Source organism: Somniosus microcephalus, chromosome 11 (assembly GCF_052327205.1).
Source record: "Somniosus microcephalus isolate GS21.2 chromosome 11, FLI_Smic_1.0, whole genome shotgun sequence".
NCBI classification, from domain to species: Eukaryota; Metazoa; Chordata; class Chondrichthyes; order Squaliformes; family Somniosidae; genus Somniosus; species Somniosus microcephalus.
The window spans coordinates 225,873,641-225,893,573 of record NC_140997.1 but is presented as its reverse complement, the minus strand read 5'-3'; the positions used below and the strand labels follow the sequence as shown (position 1 = coordinate 225,893,573).

General features: G+C 45.7%; 1 protein-coding gene across 2 annotated transcripts in view; it reads right to left on the bottom strand.

Annotated features, from left to right (window-relative positions):
* Window positions 1–19,933, bottom strand: part of prkar2aa (protein kinase, cAMP-dependent, regulatory, type II, alpha A) — a 286,292-nt gene that overhangs the window by 94,459 nt on the left and 171,900 nt on the right. For both annotated transcript variants that reach the window (XM_086002060.1, XM_086002062.1), the window contains exon 4: window positions 7,386–7,469. In XM_086002060.1, the coding sequence (XP_085858186.1) occupies window positions 7,386–7,469 (84 nt within the window). The remainder of the gene's footprint in view (window positions 1–7,385; window positions 7,470–19,933) is intronic.

The window sequence follows — 19,933 nt, the reverse complement described above, 5'->3', positions numbered from 1 at the left end:
TCTTTATGTCATCGGCAAACTTGGGTATGTGGCTTTCTATCCCATCATTTAAGTCTTGGGAGACAGACAGGCAGAGAGAGAAAGAGGGGGGAAAAAGAGAATATTTAGATCTCCCATTGTGTTGCTCATGGAAAAGTTGGAAACAAGCCATTTTATAATGACAGTCACATTGTACCATGCAACACACAATGTATTATAATATAGTTCATCTTCCATGGCATTGTTCTGGAAAAATGTTACCTCTTCCTATAACTGCCTCTGCTTCTTTCTCACCTTTGTGGCATGCTTTATGTCTTCCACTTTTTTCTCTCTGCATGGCTGTCACACACCCTTCGTCAGGTGAAGTGGAGAAATGCATAAAGACACAGCTTATATAGTCAGAGAATGTCAGATGTTTACAGGTAATCTTGCCAACTGCCATCCTGGCATTATTCAAAGAAGGCCGGGTATCTCCCAGTGTTCTAGCTAACGATACTCCCTCAATTGATGCCCCAGAACTGGTCAATTATCTCACTGCTATTGAGATGTTTAGTCAATGTGCTTTCATAATTCAATGGTGCGATAAGGGGCTTGAAGAATACACGTCTTTCTAGGTCGCTAAAGGATCAATTATATCAATCTATTCAGAGCCAAAAGTAAACTTTTTTAAAAATCTACTCTAAATGCAAACAACATCCTCCAATGCTGCCGTATCACATTCAGCCCCACGAAACCCCTCAGCCCTCTTGTAAAGCATGAGAAACAATAAATGGCCTTAAATCCCAGTTCTATAATGCAGGCACCATATAGATTTGTAGGTATCAATAGGTGCATTGATAAAATTGCAACAAACGTTTTCTGCAAATACTATTGTAGTGTATGTAACCTGTACCACCTTAAGAGGATACCTTAAGGTGATGGACTACTTTTTGATGGCTCCTGTACATTGTAGTACCGGTGGTGACCACACCGGTATATAAACCCTGTGGAGCAAAGTGTATTCCAGTTCAGCCCTGACCCTCAGTTACTAAAGACCTGTTTAAGTATTTCTGTAGTCTGTGTCCAGTTATTCAGCATAACTACATTTGAAAGCACAGACTCAACAACTATCACTTTTATTTCCAGTTCAAATACGCAAACCAAGATCCTGACAAATCAGGAGTAGGAATCTTATTCTGAATAGGTTTCGATAAATTCCACACAGCAGAGTCATGCCAACATTTTTGCTGATGTAAACAGCACAAAAAGAGGTTTAGGTGAATTAGGGATCAGTAGGTCCTTCCTGCTACAAAGTCAGCACAAGGCACAAAGTTTTATTTTTTGCTAGTTTTCTGCACTAAATTTCAAAGAACTGTTTCATATTTTTTCTTAAAATTGCAGCCCAAGTGTTTTATGAAACTTTTATATCAGAAAGGGATCTTTGCATACTACAATCTCTAGTACAAATCTTTAAAACGTGTGTAAAGCGACACTGAATCATGACATCCTCCTGTTATATCTCAGTGAAAATAATGGGAGCGTATGTTGTTTAAGGAGCCCACATGAAAGAGTCAGCGACGTTAATGAACATAATGCTCCCATTGTTTCCAACAAGTCACTCATTGACAAAATAAATTTGTCAGTAATGTGACCTTGGGTAAATTACTGAACACCTTGAAATAAAAACTGTATTAATCCACTTAACGTACACGCCTTGCAACAACTTAGCCTAGCTTAATAGAGCCTGCTTGCAGATGCAAGAAAACTCAACCGAAAATTTTCAATACGGAGTTTTGCTGAATATGCAAAGCTAAACCATCCAATCTTCTATTCCACAAAATCTGCTGTCAGCTAATTGGTTCACAAAATTTAGCTGCTGTAAGGAGAATGCATACTACAGGAAACTTTGATATCCGGCACCGACGGGACCGAGCTGGTGCCGTAACATCAAAAGTGCCGGACATACCAGAGTTAATGTTTAAACATACGAAACTGAGAAGCTCCGTGTGAATCAACAAACCCTGTTGCTTAGCAACAGCTTCAAAACAGTCGGCTGCAGCTGCAAGCGTCTGTAGTTAAAGCTGTTGCTATAGCTACAGACCTTGCAGTGCTTGACTGGGAAAAAAAAAAGCAACTAGAACTAAAAAACATATAGAAAACGGCTCCTGATTTTTGCCGTTAGATCGAGTATTCCAGACATATAACCTCCGGATAAACCAAAGTTTCCTGTATATTAGTTGACCAAAAACTTAACTGGACCAGCCACATAAATACTGTGGCTACAAGAGCAGGTCAGAGGCTGGGTATTCTGCAGCAAGTGTCTCACCTCCCGACTCCCTAAAGCCTTTCCACCATCTACAAGGCACAAGTCAGGAGTGTGATGGAATACTCTCCACTTGCCTGGATGAGTGCAGCTCCAACAACACTCAGGAAGCTCGACACCATTCAGGATAAAGCAGCCCGCTTGATTGGCACCTCATCCACCACCTTAAGCATTCACCCCCTCCACCACCGGCGCACCGTGGCTGCAGTGTGTACCATCTACAAGATGCACTGCAGCAACTCGCCAAGGCTTCTTCAACAGCACCTCCCAAACCCGCGACCTCTACCACCTAGAAGGACAAGAGCAGCAGGCGCATGGGAACACCATCGCCTGCAAGTTCCCCTCCAAGTCACACACCGTCCTGACTTGGAAATATATCGCCGTTCCTGCATAGTCGATGGGTCAAAATCCTGGAACTCATCCCTAACAGCACTGTGGGAGCACCTTCACCACACAGACTGCAGTGGTTCAGGAAGGCGGCTCACCACCACCTTCTCAAGGGCAATTAGGGATGGGCAATAAATGCTGGCCTTGCCAGTGACGCCCACATTCCGTGAACGAATAAAAAAGAGTGGGCAGAGGACCAGAAAGAATTTCTACACAATTAAACACAGCATTCTCACTTAGCAAAGTGTAAAACAAAAAGATAAAAACAAATTGTGCACTCCAATTTCAGTTTAAAAAAAATAACATCCTATCCCCAGTGGCTGAGCTAGTTTAGAGGCAAGTAGCCGAGCCATGCGGACCAGGTAGGTCCAAGTTTCGATTCCCACTCTCAGTCACAGCAGCTAAGAGGGAGCTGCAATTTGCCTCAGAAATTCTGGATTGGGAATGAGAGAAAAAAGATCAGCGTGGTACCCACTCCCAATCTCTATCCAGAAATCCCTGGAAACTATGTATTCGTGTGACAGTGATGCCTTTCATGGATTTAATAGCTTGCCTGCCGTTGCGGAGATGTTTCGGGAGGGAATTCCAGAGCTTAGGGTCCAAGCAGCTGAAGGCACGGTCGCCAATGGCGGAGCAATTAAAATCGGGGCTGCCAAGTGGCCAAATTGGAGGAGCGCAGTGATCTCAGAGGGTTGTAGGGCTGGAGGAAGTGACAGAGATAGGGACTGTGGAGACTATTTGAAAACTAGGATGAAAATGTTTTAAATTGAGGCATTGCCGGACCATAGAAACATAGAAGATAGGAACAGGAGTAGGCCATTCGGCCCCTCGAGCCTGCTCCGCCATTCAATGAGATCATGGCTGATCATCCAAATTCAGTACCCGGTCCCTGCTTTCTCCCCATATCCCTTGATCCCTTTAGCCTTAAGAAATATATCCAACGCCTTCTTGAATATATTTAATGAATTGGCCTCAACTGCCTTGTGTGGCAGAGAATTCCACAGGTTCACCACTCTCTGGGTGAAGAAATTCCTCCTCATCTCTGTCCTAAATGGCCTACCCCTTATCCTTAGACTGTGACCCCTGGTTCTGGACTCCCCCGCCATCAGGAACATCCTTCCTGCATCCAGTCTGTCCAGTCCTGTTAGAATTTTATAAGTTTCAATAAGCCAGTGCAGGTCAGCGAGCACAGGGGTGAAGGGTGAATGGGACTTGGTGTGACTTAGGATATGGACAGCAGAGTTTTGGATGAGCTCAAGTCTACGGAGGGTACATAAGGAAAGAATTGACCATTTTGGTTAGGTACCAGAGGGTACTTGTTCAACAATGGGCCACCAGAGCATCAATGCTTTCAAGGGGTAAGGAATAAGGGACAAAGAGCAAGACAGAAATTATATAAATAAAATTATTTTGCTTTCTTAAGATTTTTAGCAGCTTGGTGTTTTCACTGCCTTAAAACAGCGCACTTACGATCAAGTCCTACAGTTGAAACTGTAAAAAGGTATTTACAATATCAATGTCAGTATATGAAAACATTTATCTAAATGACACTTCTAGCCCAAGATGAATAAATTATATCGACGTGCATGGACACAACTAATTATCTCTAAAACAGACAATTGACTTAAATGTTTTATATGCTTCTCTGCAAAGATTCTGCAATTCACTGTTAAGAAATCTTTGTCATTATAATCTTGGTCGTAATGTACTTTACAACCCTGGATCGATATTCCAAAAGATAATTATTATTAATCAGTCAGAAATCCAACTTCATAATCACACAAATTGCATACGCAAGATTACGCCTCGTGTTAGTAATTACTCGATACCGCTGCTCTTCTGGAAACTACAACGTAATGCTAGCGCTTTCTGACAAACACAAACTAGAAGTTGCACATAAACCAAGTCTGAAACAGATCGTCTTCATCCATAACCAAGATATCAAACCATGTCTGCAGAATGGTCAAAAAGATTGCATCTAGTAGTGCGTCAGTTTTAAATGCAGTGGGGATCTCATTTTCCCAACTAAACACAACGCGTAATCTCTGCAGATTTATTTCTTTTCAGTCACAAAAATGAAAGCTGGTCTTGTTTTTTTGGCACTTTTTATATGATTGCGACATCCTGCCCCCGTTTAGGGAACAGAATTACTTCCAGAAGCTTCCTCCTTCCTGATAAAATCATCCCATGTCATAACGATGTGATTTTATGATGTGATTTTATGAGGGCAGTTACAGCAACAACCAAAGAAAAATCACTGCCGCCAGTTGAACCAGATAAAATCCTCCCGTGCACACTCGCACCCTCCCACACACACCTCCCGTGGTTTCATTCAAGCATACTGGTATGGTGTTTAGCCATCATCGTGAGAAGTAGACAAATTCAATAGGAATAAATGTGAAGATAAGAGACTTGAAGTTACAATACAATATAAATAAATGACTATGGCAGGGGAGGGATAGGAAAGAAACACAGGCCCTGATGCAGTGCCTCCTTTTCCTATCCCAGATATTGGCCCAGAACTTGGTGTCGGGGGCTTGCCGCGCGTGCAAGCCCCCGATCTGCACTCACCCTGCGCTCTGACATCTGAAGCCCGGGCCTGCTTGCATTTCCTGTCACAGGCCCGGTTCAGATGTCGGCGCGCAGTGCTTACCTGATCCAGCGGCGTAGTTAGTGCGATGTGCCGGCTGGGATCAGGTGAGCACTGTGCAGCCAATCAGGGGAGGGGAAGGTTCATTCATGGGTTTGAGAGTAAGAACTGTCAAACTCATGAAAACTACGGGGGCCCAAAACACTATTTAAACTTTAAATAAAAATTTAAAAAACATCCCAATCATTAAATTAAGTATAAATAAGTTAAAAAAAATAATTTAAACAATAATTTTTTTTTTGAAAAAAATACATTTTTAATAAAAAGGGTCTAAAACTAAACTTACCTTATTGTAGATTCTTTAAAATAATAAACCTGTGGAAAAAAAAATTCTAAATTACACTAAAACACCACTTACCTGTAAAAATAAATACTTACGTGTGCTTTTTACAAGCGTAAAGACCAGAGGCCTTTAGACATGCGCAAATCCCCCAAAACTGAGGAAATCCAAGACGCACGCGCTGCCCCCTACAGTGCATGCGCTAGCCTCTTCAACTCTTGGGTTAGAGGAGAGGAAATGCCGGTTTTCAGCGCATGCGCTGTGCATGCGGAAATCCGGCATTTCCTCCGGCCAGACGCGTGAGTACCCCTTCCGTACTCACGCGTTTGGGGAGGAATTACTGCCCCATAGTATTTTCTGTTCTTACTCAAGTACCCAAATCACAAGAGTCATTATGGCATCTTTACTTGTCCCATTACCATCTCCTTTTGCCTTGCACCATCCTTTTGTCATTTAATCTCTCCTGCCTTCCACCCGATGATAGACCTTCCCTTTTGTTCTTTCCTCCCCTTTTTGTCATATGGAGACCAGAACTGCACACAGTACTAAGAGTGTGGTCTAACCAAGGTTCTATATAAATATAACATTACATCTCTGCTTTTGTATTCTATTCCTCTGGAAATGAACCCCAGTAAACATAGAAGATAGGAGCAGGAGTAGGCCATTCGGCCCCTCGAGCCTGCTCCGCCATTCAATGCAATCACGGCTGATCATCCACATTCAGTACCCTGTCCCTGCCTTCTCCCCGCCTTCTCCCCATATCCCTTGATCCCTTTAGCCTTAAGAAATATATCCAACTCCTTCTTGAATATATTTAATGAATTGGCCTCTACTGCCTTCTGTGGTAGAGAATTCCACAGGTTCACCACTCTCTGGGTGAAGAAATTCCTCCTCATCTCTGTCCTAAATGGCTTACCCCAGTATTTTGTATGCACTGTTTATGGCCTTATCAGCTTGCGTTGCTACTTTTAGCTATTTATTTATCTGTGTACCCAGATCTCTTTGTTCCTCTACCTAATTTCTTATCTTCCATAGAATAAGTGGCCTCCTCATTCTCCCTACCTCACACTTTGCTATATTGAATTTAATTTGCCAGTTATCCGTCTACTCTGCAACCTGTTTATGTCTTCTGTACTTTAATGCTGTCCTCCACATTATTAGCTATACCCCCCAATTTAGTATCATATGCAAATTTCAACACCATACCTCCAAATCATTTATGTATATGGTTATCTGCTCAGTTTCATTTCGTATTACTGGATCTAGCAAACGCTTTTCTTCCCTTGCAGTAGCTCTGTTTTAGATCATGTATAGCTTCACCAATCAAAAATGTAAGTGTGAAATACACAATTTTCTCTTCCACATACTCCAAGCTACAGCTGAAAGGATGAGCATATGACTGTGTACATTTTCATACCGTTAATGAAAGCCACCGAGCAGCTAGCGCTGGGAGACTAGAGAAGTGCAACCCAAAGTGGAACACTACCAATTTCCCCTTCTCTCATTGTTGAAGTGCCTCAAAGTACACCCAACATAGTCAAGTTTGACATATTTCCATCTGGGGTGGGGGGGAATGCTTCAGTAGCTAAGTCTCAATTCAAGCTCAAGTGTCTCAGCCCGTGATCTGCACACCAGTCTGTTGTGCAATCAGCACATCCCATGTGCAACACTTGAAAATATCTCAAATACCCTCAAAATTATATAGGGATAAACAGCTGAGATTTACTCACAGCGCAGACCAGCGCAAAAAACCCAAGGTAAGCCATGATAAATTATGATTAACTTACCTGGTCAAGACTTTTGAACAGAACGATATCCTTACAGGCTTGCTGTAATCTAGCTCGCTGATCATCTGTCTTTGGGTAAACAACCTGAAACAAAAGGAGCAATAATTTTTAGGAAAGTAATAAATGCAAATAAGGGTGCATAAATAAAGAAAAAGAGAACAATGGAATCTGCATTTCTGCAGCACCGTACATCCTCAGGATGTCCCAAAGCACTTAACCAATGGATTACTTTACCCTATAACTTCAGGGTTTGTGCTTTACAGGAAACTCTCTTTTAACCGGCACCTAAATAACCGGAAACCTCTGTTAACCGGCAAAATTCAGGACTAGGTTCAGTTAAGTTTTACTTCATATTAGTGGCAGTTCCTGGATCTGTGGCTGTGTAACTGGGGTTCCTGCACTTGTTGCTAAGCAACAGGGACGCTTGGTCTGTGGCCAGAGTTCCTGCACATGTTGCTAAGCAACAGGGAAGCCTGGATTTGTTGCTGTGTACGGAGCTCTCGTACCTTTTAACTATATCTCTGTAATCCGGACTTTTTGATAAACCGGCACCACGCCGGTCCCGTTGGTGCCGGATAATAAAGAGTTTCCTGTATTTAGACGCTAAAGTCAAGGTCTAAATCTGGATTTAGGGCTCCAACCTCTGGAACAAAGCAGTAAAGACACCCCAACTTATATGGAAATACATACTGGAAACACAGATACAAAAAAAACCAGAGAGTGATATGAATAAGCTCAGTATCTAGTTTTTCCATTTATTTAGATATACAAGATGAGGTTTTCAAAGGGGCAGATAACCTACAAAAAAAATCACAGCAGTGGAGGTGAAACACAATAGTAAAAAAAAAATCAATACTACAACAGTAAGAGGGCAGAAAGGTTAAAACCCTAAAAGATATAAACAGGCGTGAATTGGGAGAGGAAGCAAACACAAGATAATAAATATTCTGATTACTTCCTCCAAGTAGTCACAAGGGAAGATGTGAAAACATGCAATGTTCCCTCTAATTTTTTTTCATGCGCGGTCACTTTAATTGGCTGCGCGGCCCATTCAAATTTCCGCACAGGCGCGGTTGCTTACATATAAAAACCGGTGAGCAGCCTGCGCAGACCTCCAGACTTAGCAGGAACGTTGACCACATGCCCTTCCCAGAGATAACCCAAGTAAAATCAATGACTTTGATATAAATGATATGGAAGTTCTTCAGATGCTAAAACTAATAAATCATAAGGGTTAAATGGTATTTATCTCAGAGTGCCAACAGAGACCGGGAAAGAGATTTGTGAGGTCCTGACATTTATTACGAGGGGAGAACTGGACACTGGGGAGGTGCCCATATTCAAAAAGGGAAATAAACAGACTCAGGTAAAATATTTACTTCCAGTAAAATAAGGGAACTGATTATCAGGAATAAACTGATAATCTAAACAACAGTAACTTCATAAACAGCAGTGAACAGACACAGAAGGGGAAGATCTTGCATGACCAACCTTCTCAATTTTTCCAAGGAAGTAACATCCCAAGTGGACTGTGGAAAGCCTGACATGGTGTTCCTAAACTTTCAAAAGGCATTTGACCAAGTTCCATACGAAAGGCTGTTAATTAAACTCAAAGTTGTAGTGATTCAGGGCAATTCATGGGAATGAATAGAAGTTGGCTAAAGGGTAAGAAACAACAGGCACTCATTACAGGAGTTTTGTCAGGGGAAGCAGTGAATGGAGTGTTCCAGGACTAAATGTTGAGACCTACTAAATTTCTAATTTACATTTCTGATTTGGATTCAGAAACACAATACAAAGTAGGCAAATTTGCAAAATATATCAAACTAGCAAGGGCAGTGGAACTGGAATAGGCAGCTCAAAGCTTGCAAATGAGTTAAACAAAATATGCAAGTGGGCAGATGAAATTGAATGCTGAAAACTGGAACTAGTGCACAGAGAAGTGACAACACATGCTCCATGAATGGTGTTGAAATAACTACGGGTGACACCAACAGACCTAGATACCTTCCCTGTCTCAACACTCAACATGTCCAACCAAAGCACAGCAGCAGAAACAAAGCTAAGAGAAAACAGCAGAATGCAAGTCAAACAAAAATCGGGTCCAAACTGTATAGGACTCTGGCCAGACCACATCTTCAGTACTACTATCTAGTCCCAGTGGCAGAGATGCAAGGGAGAGACATTCAAGTGCTAGAGACAGTATGGAGAAGAGCCTCAAGACTCAACGCCAAGTGACAAAAGTCTATGAGGAAAGACCGGAGGAACTTGAACTTTTCACCCTGGAAAGGTGGTGTCTGAAGGGGAGATCTCAGAGGTATTGTAGATAGTTAAAAGAATGGAAGGGTAAATCATATAGACTAAGCTGTGATCTTGTGAACATGCCCTTAAACATTAAAAAAAAAGCTATTTGTGATTGAAGATGCTGAGTGAAATGAAGCATTTACATGTATTAACAACTCACACTTCGGGTCGAGTTCGAGGACGATTGTCACAGTAGAATAGTATTATCTACCAATGGCATTCCCTTGCTTTTCTCTCACTGGAGAGCACCGAAGAAGGAGCACGGTGCTGTATCCAGGACTGTCAATATCTGACAGGCAGATGGGGTGGGGAGTGAGACCAAATTCTCCTCCTCCCTCTAATTGGTTTTTCTCCTCTGTTTCCTCTTGACCTGAAGTGTGAGTTATTAATACATGTAAATGCTTCATTTCACTCAGCACCTTCAATCAAAAATGGTTGCTTTTAAAAAAAAGTTTGTTATGGGCATGTTCACAAGATCGCAGCATAGTCCATACGAAGAGCAAGAGTTAATGTGTAATGTGAAGAGCAGAGTTAAGAAGGCTGATTTCCTGTGTGATTTTTCGGTTTGATGCTGCAAACAGGGAGATACAGAAGTGGATTAAAGACATATTTGAGTTTGTTATTCAACTGAACACCTTGGGCCAGAAATTTGCGGCCAGAAGCGTGAGTACGGTCGGGGTACTCACGCATCTGGCCGTTGGAAATGCCGGCGTTCAGCAGGAACAGCGCATGCGGGGAACGCCGGCATTTCCAGACCCGAGGTCTATTCACAGCGCGTGCGACTGCACAGGCAGCGCTTGCGCAGTGAACTTTGTGGATTTCAATGATGGATTCAGTGAGGGTAAGTCCTTAGAAGTTACACTTGAAAAAAGCAAGTGTAAAGTTGTTCATTGGCTGCGGAGGAAGATATATTTTATCGTGGAGCTTCTGAAATGCAATATTTTTGTTTGGGAAAGGGAGGGAAGTTATTTTAAGAAATTTTAAGTAAGTTTTAAAGTTTACATTTTTTTTTTTATAAAAGGGTTTTCAGAACGGTAGGTAGAAGGAGCAATTGTGGCTGTGTGAATGGAATGTGAGAATGAGTTATGTATGTATGTATGTCCACATATATTCCTTTACGTATATGTATGTATGTTTTATATTCCTTTACTAATGTGTATGAATGTATATTTTTAATTATGATTTTCCAATAAGTTACTTTCTCTGAAAGTCATAATTAAATAATACATTCATACACATAAGTAAAGGAATATATACATAACACGCAAAGGAATATATACAGACAAACATACTTTCAGAAGCTCCACGATAAGAAATATCTTCCTCCGCAGCCTCTGGAGCAACTGTACCCATGCTTTTTTCATGTGTAAGTTGTAATGACTTGACCTCACTGAAAGCATTAATGAAAGCGGCGAATTATACTGCGCACGCGCTGCCTGTGCAGTCGCACGCGTTCTGCCTCTGAACCCCTTCGTTCAGAGGACAGGAAATGCTGGTTTTCCCCACATGCACTGTGCATGCTGAAAACCGGCATTTCATCCAGCCAGATGCGTAGGTACCCCGACCGTACTCACGCATTTGGAAGGGAATTACTGGGCCAACATTTTACATGTCAATAAAATGAAAAATTTAACAATTGCACGACTTGCCCCCTCGCATCTGCGACTGAGGGTCCAAGGAGGTGCATTGCGCAAGAGGTCATCATCATACGTATCCTCACACTGTTCCCTTTGGGGAACTGTATGAAGTGGTGGAAGGATTTATGGCCGTGATTAACGCTCATTCCGTGACCGTAACCATCTTTGAACCAGCCATTAGGGTGGTTAGTCCTATGGCGGGAGGGTTTTACGGGCTCCCACAACCCATCTGAGGGGGGGGGGGGCCACCAACACCCACGGACGCAAGTATCCCGCTGGATGTCCACCCAGAATTTAAAGTTGGAGCTCCGACTCCACTTGCCGGGACTGTCTGGAGTGGGGTTCAAAACCCTACTCCTTCTGGCCCAGCGGCGGGGATGCTTACTGCTACGCAAAAGGCCCACTCCGCACAAAAGGTGACACCCATACGTTTCCTGCGCCTTTTCCCTCCCCGTGACTGGAGCCCTATGCTGCCATTTCACGTTGCTAATCGGATTGGGCCTTTGTCATAGCGGTAGGATCCCCGCCGCTGGGCCAGATCAGGGTAGGGTTTCGAACCCCGCTCCAGACAGTCCCGGCAAGTGGAGTCGGAGCTCTGGCTCTAAATTCTGGGTTGACATCCAGTGGGATATTTGCGTCCGTGGGTGTGGGTGGCCCCCCCTCCTTGTATAGCTTGTGGGAGCCCGTAAAACCCTCCCGCCATAGGACTAACCGCCCTAATGGCTGGTTCAAAGATGGTTACGGTCACGGAATGAGCGTTAATCATGGCCATAAATCCTTCCACCACTTCATACAGTTCCCCAAAGGGAACAGTGTGAAGACACGTATGACGACGACATTGCTAAATAAATAAATGGAATTTAAAAAATTCTTTTAGGGCTTTTAAAAGTCTTTAAATTGCTTTAATTCTCTTTAAAACTACTTCAGATTACTCAAAATAATGTAAACATTTTAAAAAAGTTTATAAAAGTTACCAAAATCTTCAGAAAAAACTTCCAAAAACCTATTTAAACTGCTGCTTTGCATGTAAAAATGCTTAGCAGCTTGACAGAAACATTGGGGGCGTGTCCAGTGAAACTGAGACCTCAAGGGGCGTGTCTCACTTGCACTGCACGCTCCTGGCTTCGCGCTGGCTGCACTCCTGGGCGGCGTGATGTCATACGCTGCCCGGGATTCTTCTTTCTGTTTCAGCAAGTGCAGGCGTCCCTGGAGCTGATCGGCAGGAGCGCGGGGTAAGTGCAAAAACGGGGCTGCAAGCCCCGTTCACAATTTCTGGCCCAATGGGCTGGATTTTGTCAATGGGGAGCTTTTGGAGGCAGGACTCCCACTTTTTGGGGTGTAGTCCCGCCTCCATCGACTTGTGGCCAACCCACGCTATTTTCCCTTGATTGACCTTGTTAAGCCTGCCCAGCGGGCTCAGCAGGCCAATTAAGGGACACCTGGTTACTGGTGACGTCAGCGATTGACATTTCATCTGTCAAGAGCTTTTGACAGATGAAAAATCAGCATTTGACAGCTCTGTGAAGCTGTCAAACACTGACAATCTGTCTTCTAACTTGAGTCCTTCTACTCAGACTCAGTTAGAGATCTCTCCAGACCAGAAAGCAGAGGCTGCAGCTTTTGACAGTTCAGCGGCCATTCTGCTTTCTGTGCCGGTGAGCTGAGGGACTCCCGAGAACTGAAGGAAGGAAGCCTGCAGGAGAAAGTAAAGGTAAGTAAAACGTATTAAAACACTTTACACTTACCTCACACACTTACCTCTGCACACATGCACCCATCACTCACCTGCACAACGGACATCTCGACCCCTCCGACCCCTGCAGACCGACGGCCCGCCTCGCTAACTTGGCGTGGTTCGGAGCCATCGGGAAGCCCACACTTCGGGACCAAAAATAGGGATTAGGCAAAAAACTGCCTGTTAACAGGCAGTTAATTGGCACTAATCCCCTTCCCGCCTCAGGGAGGCGGCTCCCAGCACAGGTCGGGTACCCGCCTCCTGGGACATTGGCACGGAGGCGGGATGGGTTCCTGCCCCCCGATTCTGCAATTTTCCCACCACTCCCTCCTCCAAGGGGCTTGGAAATTCAAGCCCAATATGTTTGCTTGGCATCCCAATCAAGGTGCCAGTTGACTTGTTAACAGGGTAAGCTTTTGGACCTTAGTTGATATGTAGCCTATTAATTACAATGGTGTCAGGTAGCAGTGCCCATTAGAGCCCTACGGACCAGAAAATGGTGCCGTGGACAGAATTAAGTATTCTTTGACAGCAGCCATAAGAATTTCAGGATGTATGATTCCCATTCCTGTAATGAATCTAAGCAGGAACCTGACTGAAACAGAAGATCTTCCTTTTAGTGGAATGATTAATGGTATTCCAGTCAGAATTCAGGTAGGTAGAGTGGCATTATATTGGTACCTTTTCAGCTTGGACACAACAGACAGGTTAATTTCTTTTTTAAACTTGTTACATGAAAAAGTGATAAATACTTAAAACAAAAAAAAATCACTGCTATAGACTGAGGAAAAGACCAAGAAATTAAACTATGTCTTGACATTGTGAGCTGATTCTAGCCTGAGGCTAAATTAAAAGCCGGAAATACATGCGTTCGGATGATTGGCCTCTACCTGAAAGGTTAGTCGGTTGACTGACCTGCGATGTATTGCCGGAATTTGCTGTTTTTATTTCAGATTTTCATTTTTTTTTTAATTTTGAGCCTGAAGCTTTCAGATTTAAACCCACTTCTGTTCTGAATGTACACTTTGCCCTCACTGCAATCTTCAGGTATATAATGGGGGGAAAATAGGGTATCGCTCATTTTAGGGTGCTAATATCGGCCGGGTGCAAAGTTTAGCGCCCGGCGCTAATTATCGCCACCGACCGCAAAATTCGTTTCCATCGCCCCTGGAGGTGATTGGAGCGCTAAATGAGGCGCTACACACCTCTCTTAAGGTGCTAACGTCGGGGAGCGAGACGCTACCTCAGAACGCTACTGAAGCTCAGGCGATGTCAATTCCCCTGGAACTCAGACAGACTGGCACCATCCAGTTCTTAAAGGGGAGGGTCCATCTTGCTGCCCAGCCACACCTTGCTCATTGCAGCTTTGAACCTCAGCCTGCAAACACCGACTCAGCTGAAACGAGTGATGGATACTCAGAGGCCCAGGGAGAGAGCTCGGCATTGGTGGCTATGGTTGGCGCAGTTGAACGGCGACGGACAGTGCTCTTTCCAGAGTGGCAGGAAGCCATTGCCCCGCGAGTTTAGGAGAGTCTGGAGGGAGGTAGCCCAGCATGCGTCATCGCGGAGCCTGGTGCAGAGGACACTTGCATAGTATCGTAAAAAGTTCAATGACCTCACTCGGGTGGTCAGGGCGAGTGCCTGTTTTTCAATACCTCTACATCCCACCATCTCAACTTCACTCTGTGCCCAGACGGTGTATATACCCAAATGCTCAACACCTCATAAAACTCACATGCACATCCCACACCTTGCAGACATTTACGACTATTCAACTATGGTAGGCACATCTGCCAAACACCTGGCTGCACACTCACTCACACGCTGTCCTTTTTCTTGCAGGCCAAGCTTTCACATAACCGGCGAGAGACCCAGCCGACGGGAGGACGACAGACGGAGCTACACCCCTCACTGAATTGGAGGAGAGAGTCCACAGACCCATTGCGAGCCAGGTAGTAGGCGCCATGGCCGATGGAGAGGTCGACCCCCTTGGAGACAGCAGTGGTACGTTCATCAGCTTTCTCTCCTCCCTCATACCACTTGCCCCTCACAACATCAGCCTTTAACACAATCTAATTAACTGTCTCCAGTCCTTGCTCCCTTCCTGCCCTCACGCTAGAGCCACTCTTGTACCTTTATGCTTTCAGATAGTGAACCACCAGCTGACCAGCCAGTCCCTCAGCCTGCCAGTGGCAGCGACGCGCCAGAGGAGGAGAAGGAAGCCGGAGCCTCACTGCCTGCGTCTCCAGAGGGTGACACTTCCAACACTGGGGTCACGCGTTCCCAGAAGGGGAGCATGGGGTTAGCATCTGATGCGGGTGAAGCTCCGGGACCCAGCGGGCTGCAGCAACGCCATGGGGAAAGAGAAGCTCGGAGGCCATCTCCCCAGAGGGCGAGTACACGCACGAGTTCTGCTAGCACAGGACTCGAATGAGGACCTCGACATCGCGGCCATGAATATGCAGGCGATGAGCATGCATACAGAGCTCATGGGTGAAATGGCAAGGGTGCCTGACAGCATTGATGCACTGGTTAGCAGCATGGGGGAGTCCGCTGCCAGCACAGCTGTCATCTGTGCGCAAGCCCTTGAACCCATCCTTGCCACGTTGCAGAGGATGGTTGAATTGCAGGGAGACCGTGGGGAACCAGAGCCCATGCCGCGTGTAATAGGCGAGGTGGCAGGATCTATTGCAGCACAGGCCGATGCAATGCAACGGCTTAGTGCTGCAATCGAGTCATTGGCTGGTGCCATCCAGTCTCAGACTGCTGTCATGCAGTCTCAGATTGATGTCACACAAGCGCTGCTGCCATCCTCGCTGGGTCACCCACAATCCACCGGGGATCTCAAAGTATTGCAGCAGGCCAGCAATCTGTGCTCGAACAGATTGCTCCGGATGCTGAAGTACTGCCCCGCGGGAGTGGCAGTGTCTCAGTCGAGCAGGAAGGTGCTGTCCTATCTCAGGATAACAGCATTCCTGCTCCCACCACTGCCACTTCCCCACTGCACTTGCCACGGCCTGTAACACAGCCAGCCCAGACTGCTGCCGCCCATGCAGGGTTGGTGCAGTCTGCAGCCGGGCCCTCCAGGCCCAGAGCTGGTCGAGGGCCTCCTTCAAGGCCATCTCCAGTCTCTGGATCCAACATTCAGCAGCCTTCTGCCAGCCGTGCTGCAGGCACATTACGGAGGAGCAGTAGGGTGGGAAGGGGGAAGTGCGCAGGGGATGGAGACCACCCTCGAAGGCCGAAAAGTAAAAATTATGTAATAAATGGAGGGGATGTTTGTGGGAAAGTTTGATGTTCATCTTAATATATTTGTTTACTGTTTTGACGCTTATCTCGATGCGGTAAGAACGAGTTTTGTTAGTTTATGAATGGTTGTGTTTGTTTTCAATTGTTTGTCCTGAATAAATAAGACACAGTTTGTAATATAAATTAAAAAAATTATTGGAACTTTATAACTTTGCTGATTTGACTCATTGGAGCTTTGCCCGGCAATAGAGGCTGTGGGATGCTTGCGATGATGTGCTGCTTCATCCCAGAAGCCATCTTCTCTGTCATTTGTTAGAAGCGGTGCCTTATTAGCATTTCACGGACAGCCCTTGCAGAGGCAACATTGTGTGCCAACCTCCCACGTTGGTGCTGCTGATCCTCCTCTTCATCCGCCGACTCCTCCTCCTCCTCCTGAGGTGGTGCACCAATCCCTGGTGGCAATGGCTGGGTCCTCAGAATTGCAAGTTGCACACAACAATGAAAAGCAAGACTCGCTCAGGAGAGTACTGCAGGGTTCCTCCAGAGTGGTCAAGACACCGGAACCGTTGTTTCAAGACGCCGATCGTCTGCTCTGAGTTTCCTGGTGGCGCTATGGCTCTCATTGTATTAGAGCTCAGTAGGAGTGTTGGGGTTATGGAGCGGTGTCATCAGCCAGGTGCAGAGTGGATAACCCTTGTCCCCGAGGAGACAGCCACGAGGCTGACGCAGTGGTTGGAAGAGGTCTGGGACACCAGTCTGGCACAGGATGAAAGCATCGTGGCTGCTGCCAGGATAGCGGGCATTGACGGCGAGGATGCGCCGTCTGTGGTCACAGATCAAGTGGACATTCAGAGAGTGGAAGCCCTTGCGGTTTCGGAACACCTCTGCATTTTCATGAGGTGCCCGCAATGCCATGCAGTCAATGGTGCCCTGAACCACGGGGGAGCCTACTATCCTAGCGAAGCCACACGCGCGTTCACACTGTTTGTCCCGGGTCATAGGGAAAGAGATATACTGCCTTCACCTTTTGCACAGAGCATTTGTGACCTCCCGGATGCACCAATGGACAGCGAACTGGGAGATATTCGCTGTGTCCCCAGTTGAAGCCTGGAAGGAGCTGCTGGCATAGAAATTCAGGACCACCGTCACCTTCAGTGCCACCGACAGGGACGTCCTGGTCCTGAGCTGAGGCTGAAGATCTGGTTGTAGGAGGTGGCAGAGCTCAGCGACCACCTCCTTGCTGAAGCGCAGCCTTCGGAAACACTGCTCCTCAGACAAATGACTAAAGGAGAATTGCTCCCAGAATACCTATCAGCAAAGATTCAACAGGCTGGGGCTCTTTACTCTAGAAAAGAGAAGACTCAGTGGTGACCTGATGGAGATCTTTAAGATTACGAAAGGGTTTGAAAGGGTAGACGTAGAGAAGATGTTACCATTTGCGGGGGAAACCAGAACTAGGGGCCATCAATATAAGATAATCACTAATAAATCCAAAAGGGAATTCAGGAGAAACTTCTTTACTCAGAGTAGTTAGAATGTGAACTCGCTATCACAGGGAGTGGTTGAGGCGAATGGCATAGATGCATTTAAGGGGAAGTTAGATAAACACACGAGGGAGGAAGGAATGGTCACAGTCTCAGGATACGGGGTAGGACATTTAGGACTGAGATGAGGAGAAATTTCTTCACTCAGAGGGTGGCGAACCTGTGGAGTTCTCTACCACAGAAGGCTGTGGAGGCCAAGTCACTGAATATATTTAAGAAGGAGATAGATAGATTTCTAGACACAAAAGGCATCAAGGGGTATGGGGAGAGAGCAGGAATATGGTATTGAGATAGAGGATCAGCCATGATCATATTGAATGGCGGAGCAGGCTCGAAGGGCCGAATGGCCGACTCCTGCTCCTATTTTTCTGTGTTTTCTATGTTTCTACCCTGGGAGGGTAAGGTCTCCTGTGCAGAGGCCTGTTGGCCCTCCTCCCTCTGGCCATGCTTGCCACTCTCTTTCTGCGCCTTTGCCGCTGCCGAAGGTGAAGCTGAAGGACGACACCCCGAGTTAGTACAGCCCCTATTTAAAATCTTCTAAACGTGGTAAATATGAAGCTCAGATAAATAGGAACCTGAAAAGTGGTGCTCAGGACCAAAACTCCTTAGGACAGCATTAAATCTCTCCAGACATCTCTCTCCCTCTCAATCTGCGTATGCCAAAAATTTTGCCGACAAGAAAAAGCAGGAAGCGCACGCCATTAAAATAGCGCTCCCCCAGCCCCTTCCCGACTTCAAAACGTCCCCCTCTACCTGCCGTTCCTAGCGGCAGGCACTAAGGCAGGGGGCTAGAATCAATTTCCGGTCCGGGGCGCTACACGCTTGCATGACATCTCGATCTGTGGGCACAGGAGATCGCGGCGGTAGTGTTTAGTGCCACCGCAAAACGACAGGTCAATTTTGCGAGCGGTACTAAAATCGCTGCGTTCGGGCGCTAAGTTGCTAGTGCCCCCTGGAGGCGCTAACCAACCAAATAATTCCCCCAATGTGTTCAATAATATTTATCACTGTTCTCCTTTATGGTCCTCAAATTCCATTTTATATTCAGCTATTTTTGATGGCAGTCACTTCACTACACAATCCACCTCTCTTTCCGTCCTGTAAAGCACCTTTTGCTATGTGAAAGGCACTATAAAGTATAAATTCTAATAGAATGCCCAAGCTGCTGGTTTAGTTGTACAGTAAACCAGAGGCAATACAGTACTTAAAGATTTTAGGTTTCTGAATTTTTGCATGCGAGCACGCATGGGTAAAAGGTGATTCAAGGTTATCTGACCAAACTTCTGCTAAACAAGTCTAAACGTTAATTTGCTAGAGGTTTTATATTTTTCTGCACTTGGTGCTGGTTGAACTGCCTTTGAAGTCAGAGGCCGTGATTTTCCCAGCAGAGTTGGGTTGGAATCGGGTTGGCTGGTCGTTGGGTTCTGGTCCCGCTGCCGGTTTCAGCTGCTCCGAAATAACGATTTTAATTTAACTGGGCTTATCAAGCCCGCCGTGCGCGCTACCCGGCCCAATCAGTGGCTGCTCACCTCTGCTGACGTCTTCGATTCAGGTGCTTTTAAGGGGCCCAAGTAGCCTTTGCATTTCATTTCCCTTCTGATGGTCCTGATAACTGGTCTTTGGAAGATGACTGTTGCAAGAGCAAAGGCTGCGCCTCGATTTGATGACGACTCCCTCCATGCTCTTGTGGAGGCAGTAAGAGGGGGCAGGGAGGTTCTGTTCCTTCCCAATGGCCGGAGGAAGCCTCCTCAGCACAAAGGCAGCCCTGGCTGCAAATTGCTGAGGAGGTCAACGCCAGGTTGTTGTGTTCACGCACCTGGGTGCAGTGCTGAAAAAGGTTCAATGATCTGCTACGCTCAGCAAAAGTGAGCATAACATCACACTTACCTTCAATCCACTTCCCATCGCTTCTCATCATCAGCACTCTGCATTGTCAACCTACTCCTCCACATCCCGACTTACCCTTACACCCTTAACTATCCCTCTCTCTATGTACCTTCCTACTCTGCACCCCTCACATTCGCTCTCACTGTTATGCAATGACAACAACTAACAACGCACAGGGAGGCGCCTTGGTGC